Source organism: Notolepis coatsorum, assembly GCF_963971535.1.
Source record: "Notolepis coatsorum genome assembly, chromosome: 9".
In the NCBI taxonomy this organism is placed as follows: Eukaryota; Metazoa; Chordata; class Actinopteri; order Aulopiformes; family Paralepididae; genus Notolepis; species Notolepis coatsorum.
The window spans coordinates 64,340,703-64,358,948 of record NC_140173.1 but is presented as its reverse complement, the minus strand read 5'-3'; the positions used below and the strand labels follow the sequence as shown (position 1 = coordinate 64,358,948).

General features: G+C 41.0%; 1 protein-coding gene across 1 annotated transcript in view; it reads right to left on the bottom strand.

Moving 5' to 3' along the window:
- Positions 1-410: 410 nt before the first annotated feature.
- yipf3 (Yip1 domain family, member 3) overlaps positions 411-18,246 on the bottom strand; it is a 31,127-nt gene continuing 13,291 nt past the window's right edge. The window contains exons 3-9 of the mRNA XM_084321348.1: positions 17,114-17,220; positions 16,617-16,662; positions 15,800-15,892; positions 9,790-9,921; positions 6,642-6,755; positions 2,491-2,614; positions 411-1,698 (exon numbers count right to left, since the gene is read on the bottom strand). Coding sequence (XP_084177474.1) covers positions 1,568-1,698; positions 2,491-2,614; positions 6,642-6,755; positions 9,790-9,921; positions 15,800-15,892; positions 16,617-16,662; positions 17,114-17,220 — 747 coding nt within the window. The 3' untranslated portion in view covers positions 411-1,567. The remainder of the gene's footprint in view (positions 1,699-2,490; positions 2,615-6,641; positions 6,756-9,789; positions 9,922-15,799; positions 15,893-16,616; positions 16,663-17,113; positions 17,221-18,246) is intronic.

The following is an 18,246-nucleotide window of genomic DNA, read 5'->3' as shown; positions in this document are numbered from 1 at the left end:
ACTATATCTATATCTGTACATATCCCTTACCTACTCTTACTAGTTACGCTGCTGGCCAGTATGACTTACTACCATAGTGTCTTTATTACCTGTATCACTGTACATATTAATACTACAACTCTGTACATACATCTGATTAGCACTATTACTGAGTAGTAATAATTTATATATTTCATACCCAGTTGTATATTACTAATGCACTTTACTGAACAGTGTAATAAAAAGCCACCTTTGTTGTGAAATAGTACATGAATGAGGCGGCTGCCTGAAATACTTCATCAATCAATTGAAATAAAGCTTAAAGCTTCATTGGATTTAATAAATTGGCAAATCGGTGACAAAAAAGTAGCAGAATTGAAACGTCTGCAATGACATCTGAGAAATGTATAAATTGGCAAGAATAAATAAACTCAAGATCCATACATTTTATTGTACGTTCAATCTTTTTGTACAATGATTCTATATAAATACAAGTTTAACATGGTAAAGAACAGTTATTCCAAAAACAAAATATAAGACAAAACCGATAAAACCAAGAATGTAAAAATAAAATAAAAAAACTCAATGACTTGAAAGCTGTTTAGAACATTGTTGTTGACTTCATACATGACAGAGGCTTTACACATTTCAAATGCCAACCCAAATATGACCTTTAAAAAGGAGGAATGAAAACCACAAATGCTATTATCATACATAAACACGATAAATCAAATCCTTCTTCAGAAACAAAGCCACCCATAGAATGATCTCCCTCCCACCACGAACATATCAAACCTCAAACATCTACCCATGTTTCTAATGAAAGGAACACTTGACTCCACTATGCGACGAAGGCTTTTGATATGAGCAAGCTTTTCCAGCGTTGGCACATCAAAAGGCCCACGCCGGCCGCTAAATCGAACGCACCTCTACGCAACGTAGGGTCGGATTACTGACGCCATGGGGCCATTTGTGAGACACTAATAATTAGTGTCTCCGTTTTAGAGACAAGGTAAAATATATAACCAACTCCCTGGAGCATGAATTAAACCCGGGAAACCAAAGCCAACAGACTGAGGGGAGATGAGCTGGTTTTGAAGTGAGAATCGAGGTGTGCTCAAGCCTCTTTCAGGAGTAACAAAGAGTGAAAAGGTAGAAAACTGTTGATAATGGACGACACGTTTCATCAAGGGCTCTTAAACCTTTTCCACCCAGGACCTCAATCTGATGACACAATTTAGTGTCGCCGTCTAATGAAAACCTATTGCTAGTCGTGTGTGCATCCATCTGGAACAGGTCTACAACTCGCCTTGTATTCTGACCCATCGTTTACGAAAAAGCTTGACCTGGTGGCTCTACATGTTGTGATCCGTGACAATCTAACAGCCACATCAGTAGGAAAGGATGAGGTTCACCATGGAGACAGAAAGCACATTCATGCCACAGCAGTGAGTTTGCTAAAAATTACATACGTGACGTGTCATAATGTCAACTTTTAATTCCTCATTGTCTTTAACTCGCGTTCGGTCTCCGGTCAGCTGTACAACCACCACCGTGGAGGGATTGGGGTTGGGAGTATGTCTTGGACTCAGTGTGACTGTAGAATGACACCCAGTGTCGTGACCGTGGCGTTCAGTACAGCTGTGGCCAACTCAGGGACGTCTCTGGCCACCCTCTGGATCGGGAGCACGTTCGGTCCTTCCAAGGTGACCAAGAGTACTAAAAAGAAACGACACAATTCAGACATCGTTATCAAGATCTCTTTACACATTTTAAATCATATTGTAATAATTGTGCACATTACTGCTCAATTGCACAACCCTTTTTATTCTAATTAGTGTATATACTCGACCACATCGTGCAGAATTGTACAGCCCTGGCCTATTTTATAATTATATTATACTTCCATTTTAATTTATATTAGTTTATATTCCATTTGATCTTATTCTACATTTTATTTTATTCTACCGTAATGGTCACCAAAATGACCAAATCAAATTCCTTGTATGTGTTTAAACTACTTGGCAATAAAGACCTTTCTGATTCTAATGTGTTTAAAACCCAGTTTACAACACAGAGGGTATTTTAATAGAAGCAATTCAATTTAGTCTAGAATTGGCCAAGCAGGGTTGCACCCAATTGTAAAAGGTCATCTTGTTTGCTTTTGTTGGAATTAATCAATGATAAAATGGGTCTACAAGAGACCATATGATATGATACATTTATTTATAGTATATATTTATATTAATATATATATATATATATATATATATATATATATATATATATATATATATATATATATAAATATATAAAATGGCCTGTGGGTGAGATCTTTAACCATAACAAAACATACTTCTTACCATGTTGTTTTGCTGAGTACACTTGGTACAAATCATGCCTTGTTCTTTCCCAAACCCATTTATGAATCCATAATCCATAATAATGGTTAAAAATACGTTTATGGGTGAAAAGCCAAAATAAGTCTGGCTTAGTTGTTAAGAAGCTTACCCTCGACTATTTTGTGGTACGCAAAGTGCAGGTAGAGTAGAAACAGCATGTGCAGAGCTGCCAAGGTTCCACAAATAAGGAGACGGGGTGTCTGGCCAACCGTCCTGGAGATGAGAGCAGCCACCTGGAGGAGAGAAGGGAGTCAGAGGACAGACCAAGAGAGTCAGAGGACAGACCGACAGACCAAGAGAGTCAGAGGACAGACCAAGAGAGTCAGAGAACAGACCGACAGACCAAGAGAGTCAGAGGACAGACCAAGAGAGTCAGAGAACAGACCGACAGACCAAGAGAGTCAGAGGACAGACCGACAGACCAAGAGACCGGACAACCCTCTCTGCTCAGGGTTCCTGCAGGTTTCAACAAGTTCAATTCAAGACTATTTAAGACCACTTTGAATATAATTGTATACTTATTTCATGGCCATACTGGGTGGGGGGGGGGGGGGGGGGGGTGAAGGAAAATTACTGTGAAAGAAGTAATTCCATATGACTTGTTGGGGAACTGATAAGACTATTATACTACTTACTATATACTACTATACCATACTGCTTACTTTGCAGCCCAGATGTTTCCCCCCAGAACTAATTTAAATGATAGAAGTTATCGCAATATAGAGGTAACATCCTACTTCAAACGTAATTTTAAGACATATGAAAATCATATTTAAGCCTAGAATTCCTGCTAATCACTGACACTATTGTGATTAAATAGCTATGTAACGTTACAGTACATAGCACTATAGATGTTCAGTTGCTATCGCATGCACTCATCTGTGTTTCACTACACACGAGTGCATGCTTACCAACTGTTCGCCTGTTTTTACTGCAACACTACTATCACCAACAAGAAGGGAGATCCCCCCCTTGAATGGCCCTTCTAAGGTTTCTCTCCTCCACATTGCCTGTGGTGCATTTTTTCCTATTGCTAGGTTTTAGTGAGTTTTTCCTTACCTTCGCGTGGGGTATGTCTGGGAATGTTGCATTTATTTATTTTGCATTTATTTAAAAAATGTATAGACCTTATGGTGTCCTTGTTTTGTTCAAGTCAAGTCAAGTCAAGAGTTTTATTTGTCACGGCATACAAGTATACAATGAAATGCGGGTGGTCTTGCCAGCAAAGATGTGCAATACAGTAGTACAACATATAATAGAATCCAATAGACAACATTGTGCAATAAACAGGTAACATAGTGGGACATCACGGTATTTGTACATAGTTATTTACAGAGCATGAAGGACATGCTAGGTCCCTTGGTAGTGCAATACACTGTTACTATACTATTTTTAAAGTGACCTTTCTTTGTGGCCATAAGTGTGGGCGTGTGCAGCATGAGTGAGTGCTTTCTCATGTTAAAGAGGCTGCTTGTGTGCGAGCGTGCACAGCGTGTGTGTCGTGTGTGTGCTAATGTGTGCTTGTGTGTGTAGGGTTCAGTGTTCTGTGTTCATCATTAGGGCATCCAAAATCATCAACTGCACACTCCCCACCCTGGACTCCATACACAAACATCACACCATCACACGCGCACACAAAATCATCAGTGACCCCCTGCACCCAGCTCATCACCTCTTCCAACTCCTCCCCTCTGGTAGAAGGTTTAGGTCACTAGGTAGTCGCACGGTTAGGTTCAACAACAGTTTCTTCCCCAAGGCCATACAATTACTCAACTCCAACTCATCCTAATTTCACCCCCTGCTGTTATGTTATGTTATGCATGTTATGTTATGTTGTTGTTGATGTTATGTTGTGTTCCATCATCCATGTGGTGTATTGTCGCAGCTACCACCTGCACCGTGCTCAAATTCCACCGGCCTGGCCGTGTGGCAATAAAAGAAACTTGAACTTGAACCCTCAGTGTTCATTGTTCAAGGCTCTGATGGCCTGGGGGAAGAAGCTGAGCCGAAGCCTCTCTGTCCTAGTAGCTGGTGTTCGCAGGCGTCTGCCTGACCTCAGCAGCTGGAACAGGCTGTTATTGGGGTGGTGAGGGTCTTTCATTATTCTGCAGGCTCTGGATTTGCACCTCTTGTTGTATAGAACCTGCAGGGGAGGTAGTGCAATACCCGTGGTACGCTCGGCAGAACGCACCACCCTCTGTAGGGCCTTCTTGTCCTGTGCCGTGCTGTTACCATACCAGGCAGTGATGTTTCCAGTCAAGATGCTCTCTACAGCTCCGGAGTAGAAGGACTGGAGTATCTTCCCCGATACTCTGAACTTCCTTAACTGTCTCAGGTGGTAGAGGCGCTGCTTCGCCTTTTTTACAACTGTGTCTATGTGTGTTGACCATGTCAGATCCTCTGAGATGTGGACCCCCAGGTACTTAAAGCTGCTCACCCTGTCCACGGTGGCCCCGTTTATCCTCAGTGGTGTGTGTGTCTCCTGCTGTCCTCTCCTATAATCCACGATCAGCTCCTTGGTTTTACCAATGTTCAGGAGCAGGCTGTTGTCCTGGCACCAGCGTTCCAGTACCTCAACCTCCTCCCGGTAGGCCTTCTCGTCGTTGTCCGAGATCAGCCCCACCACCACCGTGTCGTCTGCGAACTTCACTATGGAGTTGGAGCTGAACTTGGCCACACAGTCGTGTGTGTATAGTGAGTACAGCAGGGGGCTCAGAACACAGCCCTGGGGGGACCCGATGCTCAGGGTGATGGTGTTGGAGGTCTGACCCCCCACCCTGACCGCCTGGGGTCTTTCACTCAGAAAGTCCAGTACCCAGGCGCTCAGAGCGGAGCTCAGACCCAGCTCGATCAGCTTGTCCACCAGTCTGGTGGGGACTATGGTGTTGAACGCTGAGCTGTAGTCAATGAACAACAGTCTCACATAGCCCCCCTTCTGACGGTCCAGGTGAGAGAGGGTGCTGTGCAGTACTTGGGAGACCGCATCGTCAGTGGACCTGTTTGGCCTGTATGCAAATTGCATAGGGTCCATATCGCTGGGGAGGGAGGCACAAATGTGATCCTTGACCAGCCTCTCGAAACATTTCATGGCCACAGAGGTGAGTGCCACCGGTCTGTAGTCATTGAGACCTGTTGGGGAGGGTTTCTTTGGTACCGGGATAATGGTAGACATCTTGAAGCAGGCAGGGACCACTGACTCCTTCAGGGATCGATTAAATATGGTGGTGAACACATGGGCTAGCTGGTTAGCACAGGACTTGAGTATGTGTCCTGTTATTCCATCTGGGCCAGCCGCCTTCCTGGTGTTCACCTGCATAAATGCTCTTCTCACACTGTGTACCGTCAATGAGAGAGCCCCCCCGCCCCCCCGCGGATGCCCCCCCCCTCCACAACAGCCGGCGCACCAGTGACGTCACTAGCCGTTGAGCTAGCAGTGCCACTGTTTGCACCAAACCGCGCATAGAAGGTGTTGAGCTGGTCCGCAAGGGAGGCGTCGTCGCTCCCCATTGAGTTCTTGAATTATTGTGATGTTTCTTCTTGACTTGTTTAAAGAAGAAGTGTACGGCCCATGGGGACATTAACGTGTGTTGTCGGGCCTTACAAATTAATTTGATTTGATTTGATTTGACTTCTTGCTAAATCTGGTGCACCCATCTATTTGTTTACCGATGATTGTCAGTACACACTGTCCTTTATAAACGAAATTAACTAAAGGTGCATAAATTATGCATTACTATATTTCATCACAATAGAATAGATATAGCTAGGCTATTGACATTGTGACAATGTCAGTAGTAGCTAGCTGTATCTATTGTTTACACTTGAAATGCGTATTTTTATTTTGTGTGCATTTTTATTGTCACGATATTATTTGAAAAAGATTGTGTAAAATTGAACTGTATTTCTGAGTTGCAGCACTTAAAAACATTAAATGGACTGTTATATCTTATAAAATTGTGGACATTTATTCATTCCCACTTATTAGACACTATTTATGATGGTAAAATGAGCGTAAAAAGCAAAATACTGAATTCTGAAATATTAAAACGGAGAAAAAAAACGGAAATTGGAAAAAAGAAATTACGGATTTCATATGGCTCTAAGCTCATGCAACCTTCAGTAAAGGATGTAAGGCTACTTAGCTCATGCAACGTTCAGTACGTTACATTTTTGTCCTTATTCTGCGACCCACCTGAGCCCTGCTGGGACCACACCAGTGGACCCCGTCCCATAGTGTGAGAAGCACTGCTCTCTTCTTACCATGCGGAGCGTAGAGAGTCCTCCGACAACAAGCCACAGGATGTAGAAGAGGGAGTGGAAGTGGACGTTGTAAGTGACGAAGAGGACCATGCAGTGTCCGAAGAGACCGTAACCCTGTTTGGACACAAATAATCAATATTCCACATCTGTGGTTACAGAGTAATGGATATTCTTGTACATGGTTACACCTTTGTTTACCCATCTATGACAAGTCAAAATGGCTGCTGTGAAAAGAGCCTATTCTTGTTTTACTAATAAATACGAGGAAACTTGTGTCACCCGTTTCGTCATTAAACATCATAATTACTTTGCATTGATAGTTTTCAAATAGTGTCAGTGAAGGGCATTATGCACGATTACGGCGAGGGGAGTTTAAGGGGCCGGCCACACCGTTTGGGCTGTCTGCCTATGTCTCTGTTTAACTATTTTCCAGTTTGTTGGACAGCAATACCTTCCATCTGTTTTTGTTACATAGGTAGGTTAATCCTTATTATTGTTGTTATTTGTTACATTTATTGTAACATTCATACCATGTAAAACATTAGGTTAGTAATTATGTAAGTTATCTCATTCATACAATGTTAAACATTAGGTTAGTATTAGGGATGCTCGATATTGGCTTTTTTACCGATACCGATATACCGATATTGTCCAACTCTTAATTTCCGATATCAACCAATACCGATATATGCAGGGTCCCCCCCCCTCCCCCCCAAAAAACGGAAGAATTTCAGGTAATTAACATTACTTATTACATGGCGTTTTAACATTCGCCGAAATGCTTGATTGTGATTGGTCAATAGCCCCCGACAGCGGTGAATTATTTTTCGATAACCACCGGTGATTATTGTTTTTCGCAGCTGGAGTAATCAAGCCCCACTGACACACAGTGTTTCAGTGCAATTAGACACACCTGCCGGGCTGCCGGCGATAATAATAATCACTTTATTTGGGCTGACAGAGCCACAGAACAACTGCGTCTGCATTTGATCTCGTCTTGTCGATTTTGTAAAATGAATTAGGTATATTGTTAGTAAGTTAGCCATGTAATAAGCGGGATAATGTATAGCTATACTCTGTCATTGTCGCAAAATAATTGACATTCACTGACGTTTAAAACACCTCGCCGAGGCGGCTCGGTATTTTAAACTCCGTGTCGGTCAATTATTTTGCGACAATGACCTCGTACACATACATTATCCCTTACATATCTCTTGTTGTGGAATTAACACAACATTATGCATACTTTTGACAATAAATAAAATCTGAATTTGTTCTTACTTGCTTGCCTGGGTAAATAAAGGTTATAGAAATGTTTAAAAAAAAAAAAAAAAAAAAAGTACAGATATTTTCCGATATCGGCCGATAATATCGGTAGGCCGATAATATCGGACATCCCTAGTTAGTATAGGTAAGTTATATCATTCATAGCATGTAAAACATTAGGTTAGTATATGTAAGTTATCTCATTCATACAATGTTAACACTTTAACTGCCCAAGGTTAAATTCATGATATACCATCCCTTGCCAGCTCTATTTAACATGGAGAAGTTCCCCTTCTTTGAAGTTCCCCTTCTTTGCAGGGCTATAATATAATATATAATAATATAAATATAATTCTATTGCTAGATTGCCATTATTAGGGCCCATTCAAGGTCCTATATGTATTGTTCATGGTGTAGCAACGTTAAACTTTTTCATTCACATATTCATACTAAAATATGGTCTAAAGTATAAGTATGTTTTCATCTCTTTCTGCAGCTTTCTCCAGAACGTGATTTATAGCCCCAAATGCATTATATTGATGATAAAATACAGTTTGGTAGGAATCTGTGCGAGATCAAAAATTTCAATTGGACGTACTTCTAGAATTTACTACACGTCATCTGATGTTGCCCCGTGGGGGCGAGGGGGCGTTTATAATTCCGTGGGCAACGTTATACCATTCATCTAATGTGGGTCATATGTTCATCATAGCAGTTAGTATCGAACACGGTAATACTACACGCTAAAACTCACCCCAGTCTCCTCGGGCCGTTGGGCGATCAGCGTGGAGTAGACAGTTTTCAATTATGGGATGTTGAAATGCCGGATCTATTTCCAGGTTGTATAATAGTATATACGTCCAAATCATGTTGTTTTTTCTTGTTATTTCCACCGATCGATGTTCACTGTGTGAAGACGGAGTCTCTCTAATATTAGCGAGTGCCCGGACCCCATATGGAGTGAGTCCTGCCGGGTTAAAGGTTGACATCCGGTTTCGATCTGCCGATCGGCCACCAGATGGCGCTCTTGAACCGCTAGAGGGTTGAGAGGAGATCAGCACTGTGTGTCAAGGCTGCGGAGGGGAAATATGATTTCGATCACAGATTTTTGAAATATTGATATCAAAGACGAGTTACGGCGTCCTAGGCAACTTAAGCATGGCTAGGAAAGACGCCTAAACACGTTTCCGGCAGTTAAAGTGTTAAACATTAGGTTAGTATAGGTAAGTTATCTCATTCATACAATGTTAAACATTAGGTTAGTATAGGCAAGTTATCTCATTCAGTCATACCATGTAAAACATTAGGTTAGTATAGGCAAGTTATCTCATTCATACCATGTAAAACATTAGGTTAGTATAAGTAAGATCTTATTAATTAATATTATAGTTGATATGGTGCTATATTCACCTATTCATCTTCTCTTGGTTTTCATTTATTTAGTTGATTGAAGTTGTTGTTTATTAGTTGATTCATACCTTGTCTCGTCTTGTTTTGAAAAGGTTTGTTTATTCATTGCATTACAGTTCCTTAATGGTTCTGGGTTCACAACACCCTTCACATTATCTAGCCATGTGATGGATCAGTATGGACGACCCAGAAGTGAAAAACGGACGACTTGAACACGTTCTTCACTCGGTACAATAAAAGAGCGGCTGCTACATTTAGCGGTGTTTTGCAAACGCAGGAAAAACAGTCGAATGGAAGTCAATGAGCAAAACTCATCAACATGCTTCAATGTCTTCACTTGCTTAATGAAAATGAAGAAATGTAATTGACGGAAGCCAACGAGGCGTGTCATGGACATCCACCTTGCAGGTTTCCACTTCGAACGCGACACGGACTTTTCAGATCTGGATTACGGGGAGCAGGACTCACTCACCAGCAGGGAGAGCATCTGGAGCATGGTGACCTGGGCGTTGCACAGGTAGGCCAGGAAGTAGATGAAGGAGGAGACGCCCAGCCAGTAGCCAAAGCACGTCCCGATCGCTGTTCCCATCAGAGTGCCCTCCCTCTGGAATCAACAGTCTACTGGTTAACATCCACATGCTACAGTTCCCATCAGAGTACCCTCCCTCTGGAATCAACTAGGGCTGCAACTAATGACTAATTTAGTAGTCGACTAATCTGCCGATTATTTTTTCGATTAGTCGACTAATCGAAAACCAATGTAAACAACAACAAACCAAAAAAAAAAGATTTTTTTTTTAAATTACCTATCTTTGTGAAAGTGGCTTCTCAGCTCTGGTCCAGCTGAAGACAGAGCAGAGGAACAGATTGGACATTGAGCATGACCTCAGAGTTGCTTGTCTACCATCACCCCAGACTTTGAGACTCTTGTCAGGACCAAACAACAACATCATAACATGATGATCCCATAGCAAATTAAAATAATGACTCATGAAACATTTGAATTTGGATCTTTAAGCCACTTTAAATGAAAATGTATTTGAAGAACAATACAGCAATCACTCATAACAAGATAAATAAATTAAATAATACAAATTAAAGTGGAAGTGTACTTTAAATAACTTTTGTTTGCTGTGTGTGAGAGGAGTCCGTGTGTGTGTGTATGTGTGTGTGTCTTACTCTGATCGCTGTGTGAGTGAGAGGAGTGTGTACTGTGTAATTTGTGTGTGTGTCTTACTCTGATCGCTGTGTGAGTGAGAGGTGTGTACTGTGTAATTTGTGTATGTGTGTGTGTCTTACTCTGATCGCTGTGTGTGAGTGAGAGGAGTGTGAATGTGTGTGTGTCTTACTCTGATCGCTGTGTGTGAGAGAGAGGAGTGTGAATGTGTGTGTGTCTTACTCTGATCGCTGTGTGTGAGTGAGAGGAGTGTGTATGTGTGTGTGTCTTACTCTGATCGCTGTGTGTGAGTGAGAGGAGTGTGTATGTGTGTGTGTCTTACTCTGATCGCTGTGTGAGTGAGAGGAGTGTGTACTGTGTAATTTGTGTGTGTGTCTTACTCTGATCGCTGTGTGAGTGAGAGGTGTGTACTGTGTAATTTGTGTATGTGTGTGTGTCTTACTCTGATCGCTGTGTGTGAGTGAGAGGAGTGTGAATGTGTGTGTGTCTTACTCTGATCGCTGTGTGTGAGAGAGAGGAGTGTGAATGTGTGTGTGTCTTACTCTGATCGCTGTGTGTGAGTGAGAGGAGTGTGTATGTGTGTGTGTCTTACTCTGATCGCTGTGTGTGAGTGAGAGGAGTGTGTATGTGTGTGTGTCTTACTCTGATCGCTGTGTGAGTGAGAGGAGTGTGTACTGTGTAATTTGTGTGTGTGTCTTACTCTGATCGCTGTGTGAGTGAGAGGTGTGTACTGTGTAATTTGTGTATGTGTGTGTGTCTTACTCTGATCGCTGTGTGTGAGTGAGAGGAGTGTGAATGTGCGTGTGTCTTACTCTGATCGCTGTGTGTGAGAGAGAGGAGTGTGAATGTGTGTGTGTCTTACTCTGATCGCTGTGTGTGAGTGAGAGGAGTGTGTATGTGTGTGTGTCTTACTCTGATCGCTGTGTGTGAGTGAGAGGAGTGTGTATGTGTGTGTCTTACTCTGATCGCTGTGTGTGAGTGAGAGGAGTACGTGTGTAATGTATTGTGTGTCTAGTCTGATCATCATCTCCTGCAGGGGAACAATGTTTTCAATGTCCAAAATTTGCTATGGGATCATCATGTTATGATGTTGTCTGGAACCCTGAGAAGCCACTCTCACAAAGATAGGTAGTACAAAAAAAAAAAAAAAAAAAAAAAAACGTTTTTTTTTTTTTTAAATTACTAATCGACGCAACAATTTCTCGTCGACGATTTTTTATAATCGACGTCGTCGATTATGTCGACTAATCGTTGCAGCCCTAGAATCAACAGTCTACTGGTTAACATCCACATGCTACAGTTCCCATCAGAGTACCCCCCCCCCCTCTGGAGTCAAGTTCAGGTTGTTTTATTCGTCACATAAGGTACATTACAGTGAAATGCATGGTTTTGTATGAGCCCCCGCCCCGAGAATGTGCTTCACACAGTAAAAAAGTAATAAGAATAAAGTCCAAACAGTAACACTATGCAAAATATACAATATACAACATACAAACTAAAGTACAAAATGAAGTACAAGATGCAAACAATGAATTACAAAATGCTAACTTTTTAAAATGCTAAAATACAAAAATTAGGTCAGGCAAAAATCGACAGTCTACTGGTTAAGAGGTGACCCAGCAATTATCAAATCTCTTAACTTGGAATATACCTGTACACCCCTCTGTATTACTGCTGAATGATGTTTTTGAGTGTGCAGTACATCCACAGCTAAAGAGATTGGTTTTATCGGGTATCACAGTGGCTAAAAATCTGATAGCATCACGATGGTTCCAACCGGAAAAAAATTGCCGAAAGGTCTGGATTATTACATATCTCGATGTGATCTATCAAGAAATATCTACAGCAAGAATTTTGGGTCTCAATGAATCCAAAATGACATTGTGGTTAGAAGTGGTGGAGAAAATAAAAGCTAGCATATAATGGTAATATCTGGTTAGGAGCGAGGGAAAATGGATGGATTATCCAATGGGGGGTCCGGGAGGGGGGGGTACGAGCTGGAGCATGTGTGTAGGTTTTTAGATAACAGGTATTAAGGGTATATCCTATATAAGACAATTAACTAAAATGTGATTTCATTGGATGTGCACTGTCAACTAATGCTTGTATATCTTATCGTGTGTTGTCATGTTTGTTTATGTGTTTGTTTAAAAAATAATAAAAAAATAAAATACAAAAAGTCTACTGGTTAACATCCACATGCTACGGTTCCCACATGTTAAGGCGCTTTGATCTATAGTGTTTCAGTTCATTAAGTCATTCCCTTCTTGAAACAGAATAACTCGAGCACACTGGAATTGGCTCATTATTCCTTTCCAAGTTAACATCTTCTGCAGAGAATCTGTCATATGTGGAACCTTTTAACATGTTTCACGGCCCTCGTCCCCTTGACACATCTAAAGGAGAATTAGCCCCAACAGCCATCCTGCTTGCTGGCGCATATCTGGGCCACAGATGATGTCATAAAATGAACCGCATTTATATAGGGCTTTTATCCAAACGTATGACTCACATTCACTCACACAGCGACGGTGGAGGCGACCATGCAAGGTGCCAACCTGCTCGTCGGGAGCAGTTAGGGGTTAGGTGTCTTGCTCAAGGACACTTTGACACTCTACCTCCTGTTATACCGTCTAACCCTAACCTTCTGATTACCAGACAACGCTCTACCTCCTGAGCCACTGTCTAACCCTAACTTTCTGATTACCAGATGACCGCTCCACCTCCTGATCCACTGTCTAACCCTAACTTTCTGATTACCAGACGACCGCTCCACCTCCTGAGCCACTGTCTAACCGTAACCTTCTGATTACCAGACGACGCTCTACCCCCTGACCCACTGTCTAAGCTTCTGATTACCAGACGACCGCTCTACCTCCTGAGCCACACACGCCGGTGGATGAGGAAATGGATTTTGGAAAGCTTTTTATTTTTGTCGTTGATTTTACTCGGACGTCTCTCAATTTAAGAGCCCTTTCTGAACGGATTCTAATCAAATTTGGACCTGTACTACATAAGACTTCAGGCTATGGAACCGCTGTGTTTTCCAGCTTATACCTCTATGCTGGAATATGGAATCTTGCAACCACTACAGAGGAAATATTGTACAGAAGTTCAAGTTACTCTATTTCATTAGCACTCAAATGTATTTTCCTTTTTTCCATTAGTAACTTCAGAATGTTATCTTTCAAAAGAGACCAGGCTCATGCATGTGCTATAAGTATAAAGTATAAAGCTAAGCTTTGCAAAAAAAAACGTTTCTGCGTGCCTATTATCACTTTCAATGCCAACAACGAGATATCTCGTTTGTTCATTGGAAAAAAATTAAACGGATTTCATATGGCTCTAAGCTCATGCAACCTTTCATTGCCAACGACGAGAGATCTCTTATTTTTTTATTAGCGATTTGAATTCATATTTCATCAATCTAGTCTCACGTCAGTGCTACAAACTCTCTCTGAGCTCTATTGGGGAAATACCGCCCCCTATCGTCTCTCCCTGTGGTACTGCACCCCTTTGGAATGGATTGAATGAAACACATGGGGGGGAAAAAATCCTGCTTCCTCATTTTACTTCTCGGGCAAGTCACCCGAGAGGATCGGATTCATTGCAGAGCCCCAAAACAGCGTGAAATACATATTTCCAGTACCCAGCGCTGGATCAATAAACGCGATCGATATTTGGAATGGCGATCAGGAATTGGAATAATCTTTTTGGAGAACATCTGATCTGAGGTAAGGAATCTATTTTACCAGTCTTAGGATAATCAGAGCTTTTTTCACAGAGATATCAACGTGGGCCCTATGTGTGTGTGTGCTGATCAGGAAATGAGAATCGATTTTTCAGCTCGCTTCTATAGCGTGCATAAGTACACATATACTATCGATAATCTAGCGTTTATTTGAAAACAATTCATAAATAGGCAGAAAAATGACAACGTTTTTTGTGTATTCCAGAATATTCCAGTAAAGGGCGATTATCACAGAATCTTTATATTTTCCTGAAACTTAAAAAAAAAATAGCGTTTTTCAAAATGGTATAAAACGGAAATGAACCGATTAAAAAACAATCCGTTTCGTACATGTTGACTGCAAGCAAGTCATTGATAAGCGACGGGTGTATTAGACCCATAGCCATAATTTAAGACATCGTTTATGCGTTTGCAAATATGAGAGCGCTATCATTGAAGTGGGTGGTGGCATTCAAGGGGGGTAAGGCGCACTGCATTGGCTGGCAATGAAAGTGTTAAGAGGTTAACCCATAATTGCTCCTGATGAGGTTGGCACCTTGCATGGTTGCCTCCGCCGTCTGTGTGTGAGTGAATGGGTAAAATGGGAAGAACAAATTGTAAAGCGCTTTGGATAAAAGCTGTTATATAAATGCACCATTTACTGTTTACAGGATACTTGGGTTTTATTCCCATGAGAGACACAGTATTTTCAGCCCCGACTTTCATCCGTGACTTGTGTGTATAATAGGAATAAAATAAGTATTCAGCAGGAAAGTATTCAGCAGGCCTGTCAATATTATCCTGGCATTTTTTTTAAATTCTTTGAAAACTTAAAATTAATTGAATAACCCTTTTTTTCCACAAGCGCTTTTGTCTGTCAAAGACAGTGTTACATCAGAGAACTAATTAATTCACAAGATGATCACCATTCAGCGTTACTGAACACTCATGAGTAAGTACTCATGATTACTTTCCCTAACAATAAGTACTCATGATTACTTTCCCTTACTTTCCCTAACAATAAGTACTCATGATTACTTTCCCTAACGATAAGTACTCATGATTACTTTCCCTAACGATAAGTACTCATGATTACTTTCCCAACGATAAGTACTCATGATTACTTTCTAACCATTTTCGTCATGCATTTCTTTATGCCCACAGCCCCTACAGATTCATTTTACTATGTGATTTTTAGCCTATCATACAATGAATCTGTTCAAAATTTATCAGAGTCAATTAAATCAGCCATAGAATTCGGTATAGAATTCATCTTCATGGAGTGCATTCCCCTATTTTCATGTAATTTACCATATTCACATGGTGGCCATTTTTCTCTTACACCTTATCATATGAGAGCAGAATCTTAAGTAGGGACAGGGTGTAAAGAAATCCCAACCTGAGCATAAGAGCAAAATGGCCACCGTGTGAATGAGAATACAGTGAACAGTCTGAGAGCAGTGGTCTCACACAGCAGGTGTGAGGAGGGATGAGGAGGGCAGCGTTCAAGAAGCATCAATGTGAAGGAAAGGCTCAGCTTGTAAAACAAAGAGCTGTGGAAACAGCTGTTCTTACGATGACAGTCCCCGACGTCTTCATGCCATGCAGCAGAATGGCCACCAGGGTGAAGACCAGCATCAACGGCCCGTACAGCTCTCCAGCGATTTTCTGAGGTTAGAAAAAACATCCAAGTTATCTTCAGTTGCATCCTACGCTAAGCCAGTACATTTACATTGACATTTAGTCATTTAGCGGACGCTTTTATCCAACGCGACTTACAAGTTTTGTACAACAAGACAGCAGGAAGGGTACAACTCTATCAGTAACAGAGTTTCATCTGGACTTTGTACATCAAAATACATACATCTTCTAACCATGTGAAATCAATGTTCATGTGGTTTTATATTTTCATTCATGCTACTTGTTTCTAGAATAACAATGATAACAGTTTTACATTAGATTAGATTAGTAAAATTAGTGCTAGATTAGATTAATTTAAAATGTATTGTCATTATACAGCACAACAAGTACAGTACAACAAAAATAAGTTTGGCATCCAACCAGAGTGCACATGTAACAGTAAAGTGCAACAGTAATATACAATGTACAGGTGATTAAACTGGGTATAAAATATATGAATTAGTACTACTGAGTAATAGTGCTAATCAGATGTATGTACATAGTTGTTGTATTAATATGTACAGTGATACAGGTATAAAGACACTATGGTAGTTACTAGTTAGTAAGTCATACTGGCCAGCAGCATAACTAGTAAGAGTAGGTAAGGGATATACAGATAAATAGATATAGTATCTACAGATCATATGTAAAAATAATTATATGCAGGTATGTACAGATGTCATGGCAAGGAAACATTGTAATTTACACCTACCTGTGGAAAGTTGATCATTCTGACTGGTATCATTGACTCCATCAGCCTGTAGAAGAAGGGTTTCCATGTCAAAATCCAAATTCAAACGTTTCATTTTCAAAACATTCTTTAGTCTGAGAATAGATATCTCAAACCCAGCCCTCTTTTCTTGATCCTCCAATCACAACTGTCGGTCCGTGAGAGAAAAAAACGACTAATCTTCATACTGTCTTTTACTATTATGTACTTTGCTACTAAGTAATCTTCCTTGCCTATATTACTACCTACCTACTATGTTAATATGGCTATACTACTATGCACTCAAGACTGTAGTACTCAAGTTCAACACTGAACAACAACACTAAACAAACTGTTACTGACCCTTAGCTGCGAGAGTTGTACCCTTCCTGCTGACCTGTTGTACAGAACTTGTAAATTGCTTTTGATAAAAGCGTTCAGCTAAATGACTAAATGTAAAAGGGCAGGATTTGAGATAGGTCAATCAACAACTCTCTCACCTGTTTCTGACTTGAGCCGGTTCCACATCAAAGTATGGCCGCAGAATGTCGATGTTGGCGTACAGGCTGAAGGCCTTGGACGCTTGTCTCTTCCCTGCTTGCCACACCTGAGGTTAAAGTGACAGGGGTCAAGAAATGTGAGTTAACATATAATGCCATGTAATAATATATATTATTGTTATTGGACACACACACACACACACGCACCCTGCACCTTTAACTCATTGAGCGCCACTCTGTTTTCCCATCTTTACTCAATGGCGCCAGCGTTATTGACCATTTTCACGATGTTTGCGGACCCATCGTGTGTTCTGTATTATAACTATGGATACAATAGTATGGCTAATTAGTCAGAAGGTACTCCAAAATGAATAATCCCAGTCGTTCCATCGTGATCGCAATTACTCATGTCCATTGGGAAACAATAGGTTTAAGGCGATCAAATCTCCGACAGATTGCTGTGTTCCTATTCACTAAGAGGGGGAGGGGTTCCTGCAGCCAGATGCACAGAGAGAGAGAGAGAGACCCAGTTCAAAAGGTAGGCGATACTGCCACCTGGCGGGATTCGATCATCATTGCAATTTTTACGTAGGCAGCGGTGCCAGGGAGACACAGGCAGGTCTGCGTGAGTGTTTAGAATGGGGAAATCAAAAAGAAATATCAAAGGATCTAAAAACGAGGAAAACTCGTTTTTGGCGCTGAGCGGTTGGATTTGAAACACGAGAATACTCGTTTTTGGCGCAGAAAGAGTTAACACTACACGCAAGACACTTTCTGTAAATAATTGACTATTTTATCTTACCTCATTTTATTTGATCTTATTACTACTTATTGTTACCATTCTCGTATTCATTGATGTTTGATTCCTGAATTTCCCCAAGGGGATCAATAAAGGAATATCTTATCTTATGTTTCTTAACCTCTTAAGCCCTAGTCATATTTTCAGAAAATTCACCTAAAAGTACATGCTCAAGTAAATGGAAGGAGCCCTGGGTCTCCTCTTTCTTATGACTTCATTTCATGATTTCATGACGGCGTCATTTCCTCACATCTAAATCATCCGGTTGCCAATGCAATGCACAGAGATTTTTATAAGCTCATATTTCGCTAATAACATTTAAAATCATTGGTAA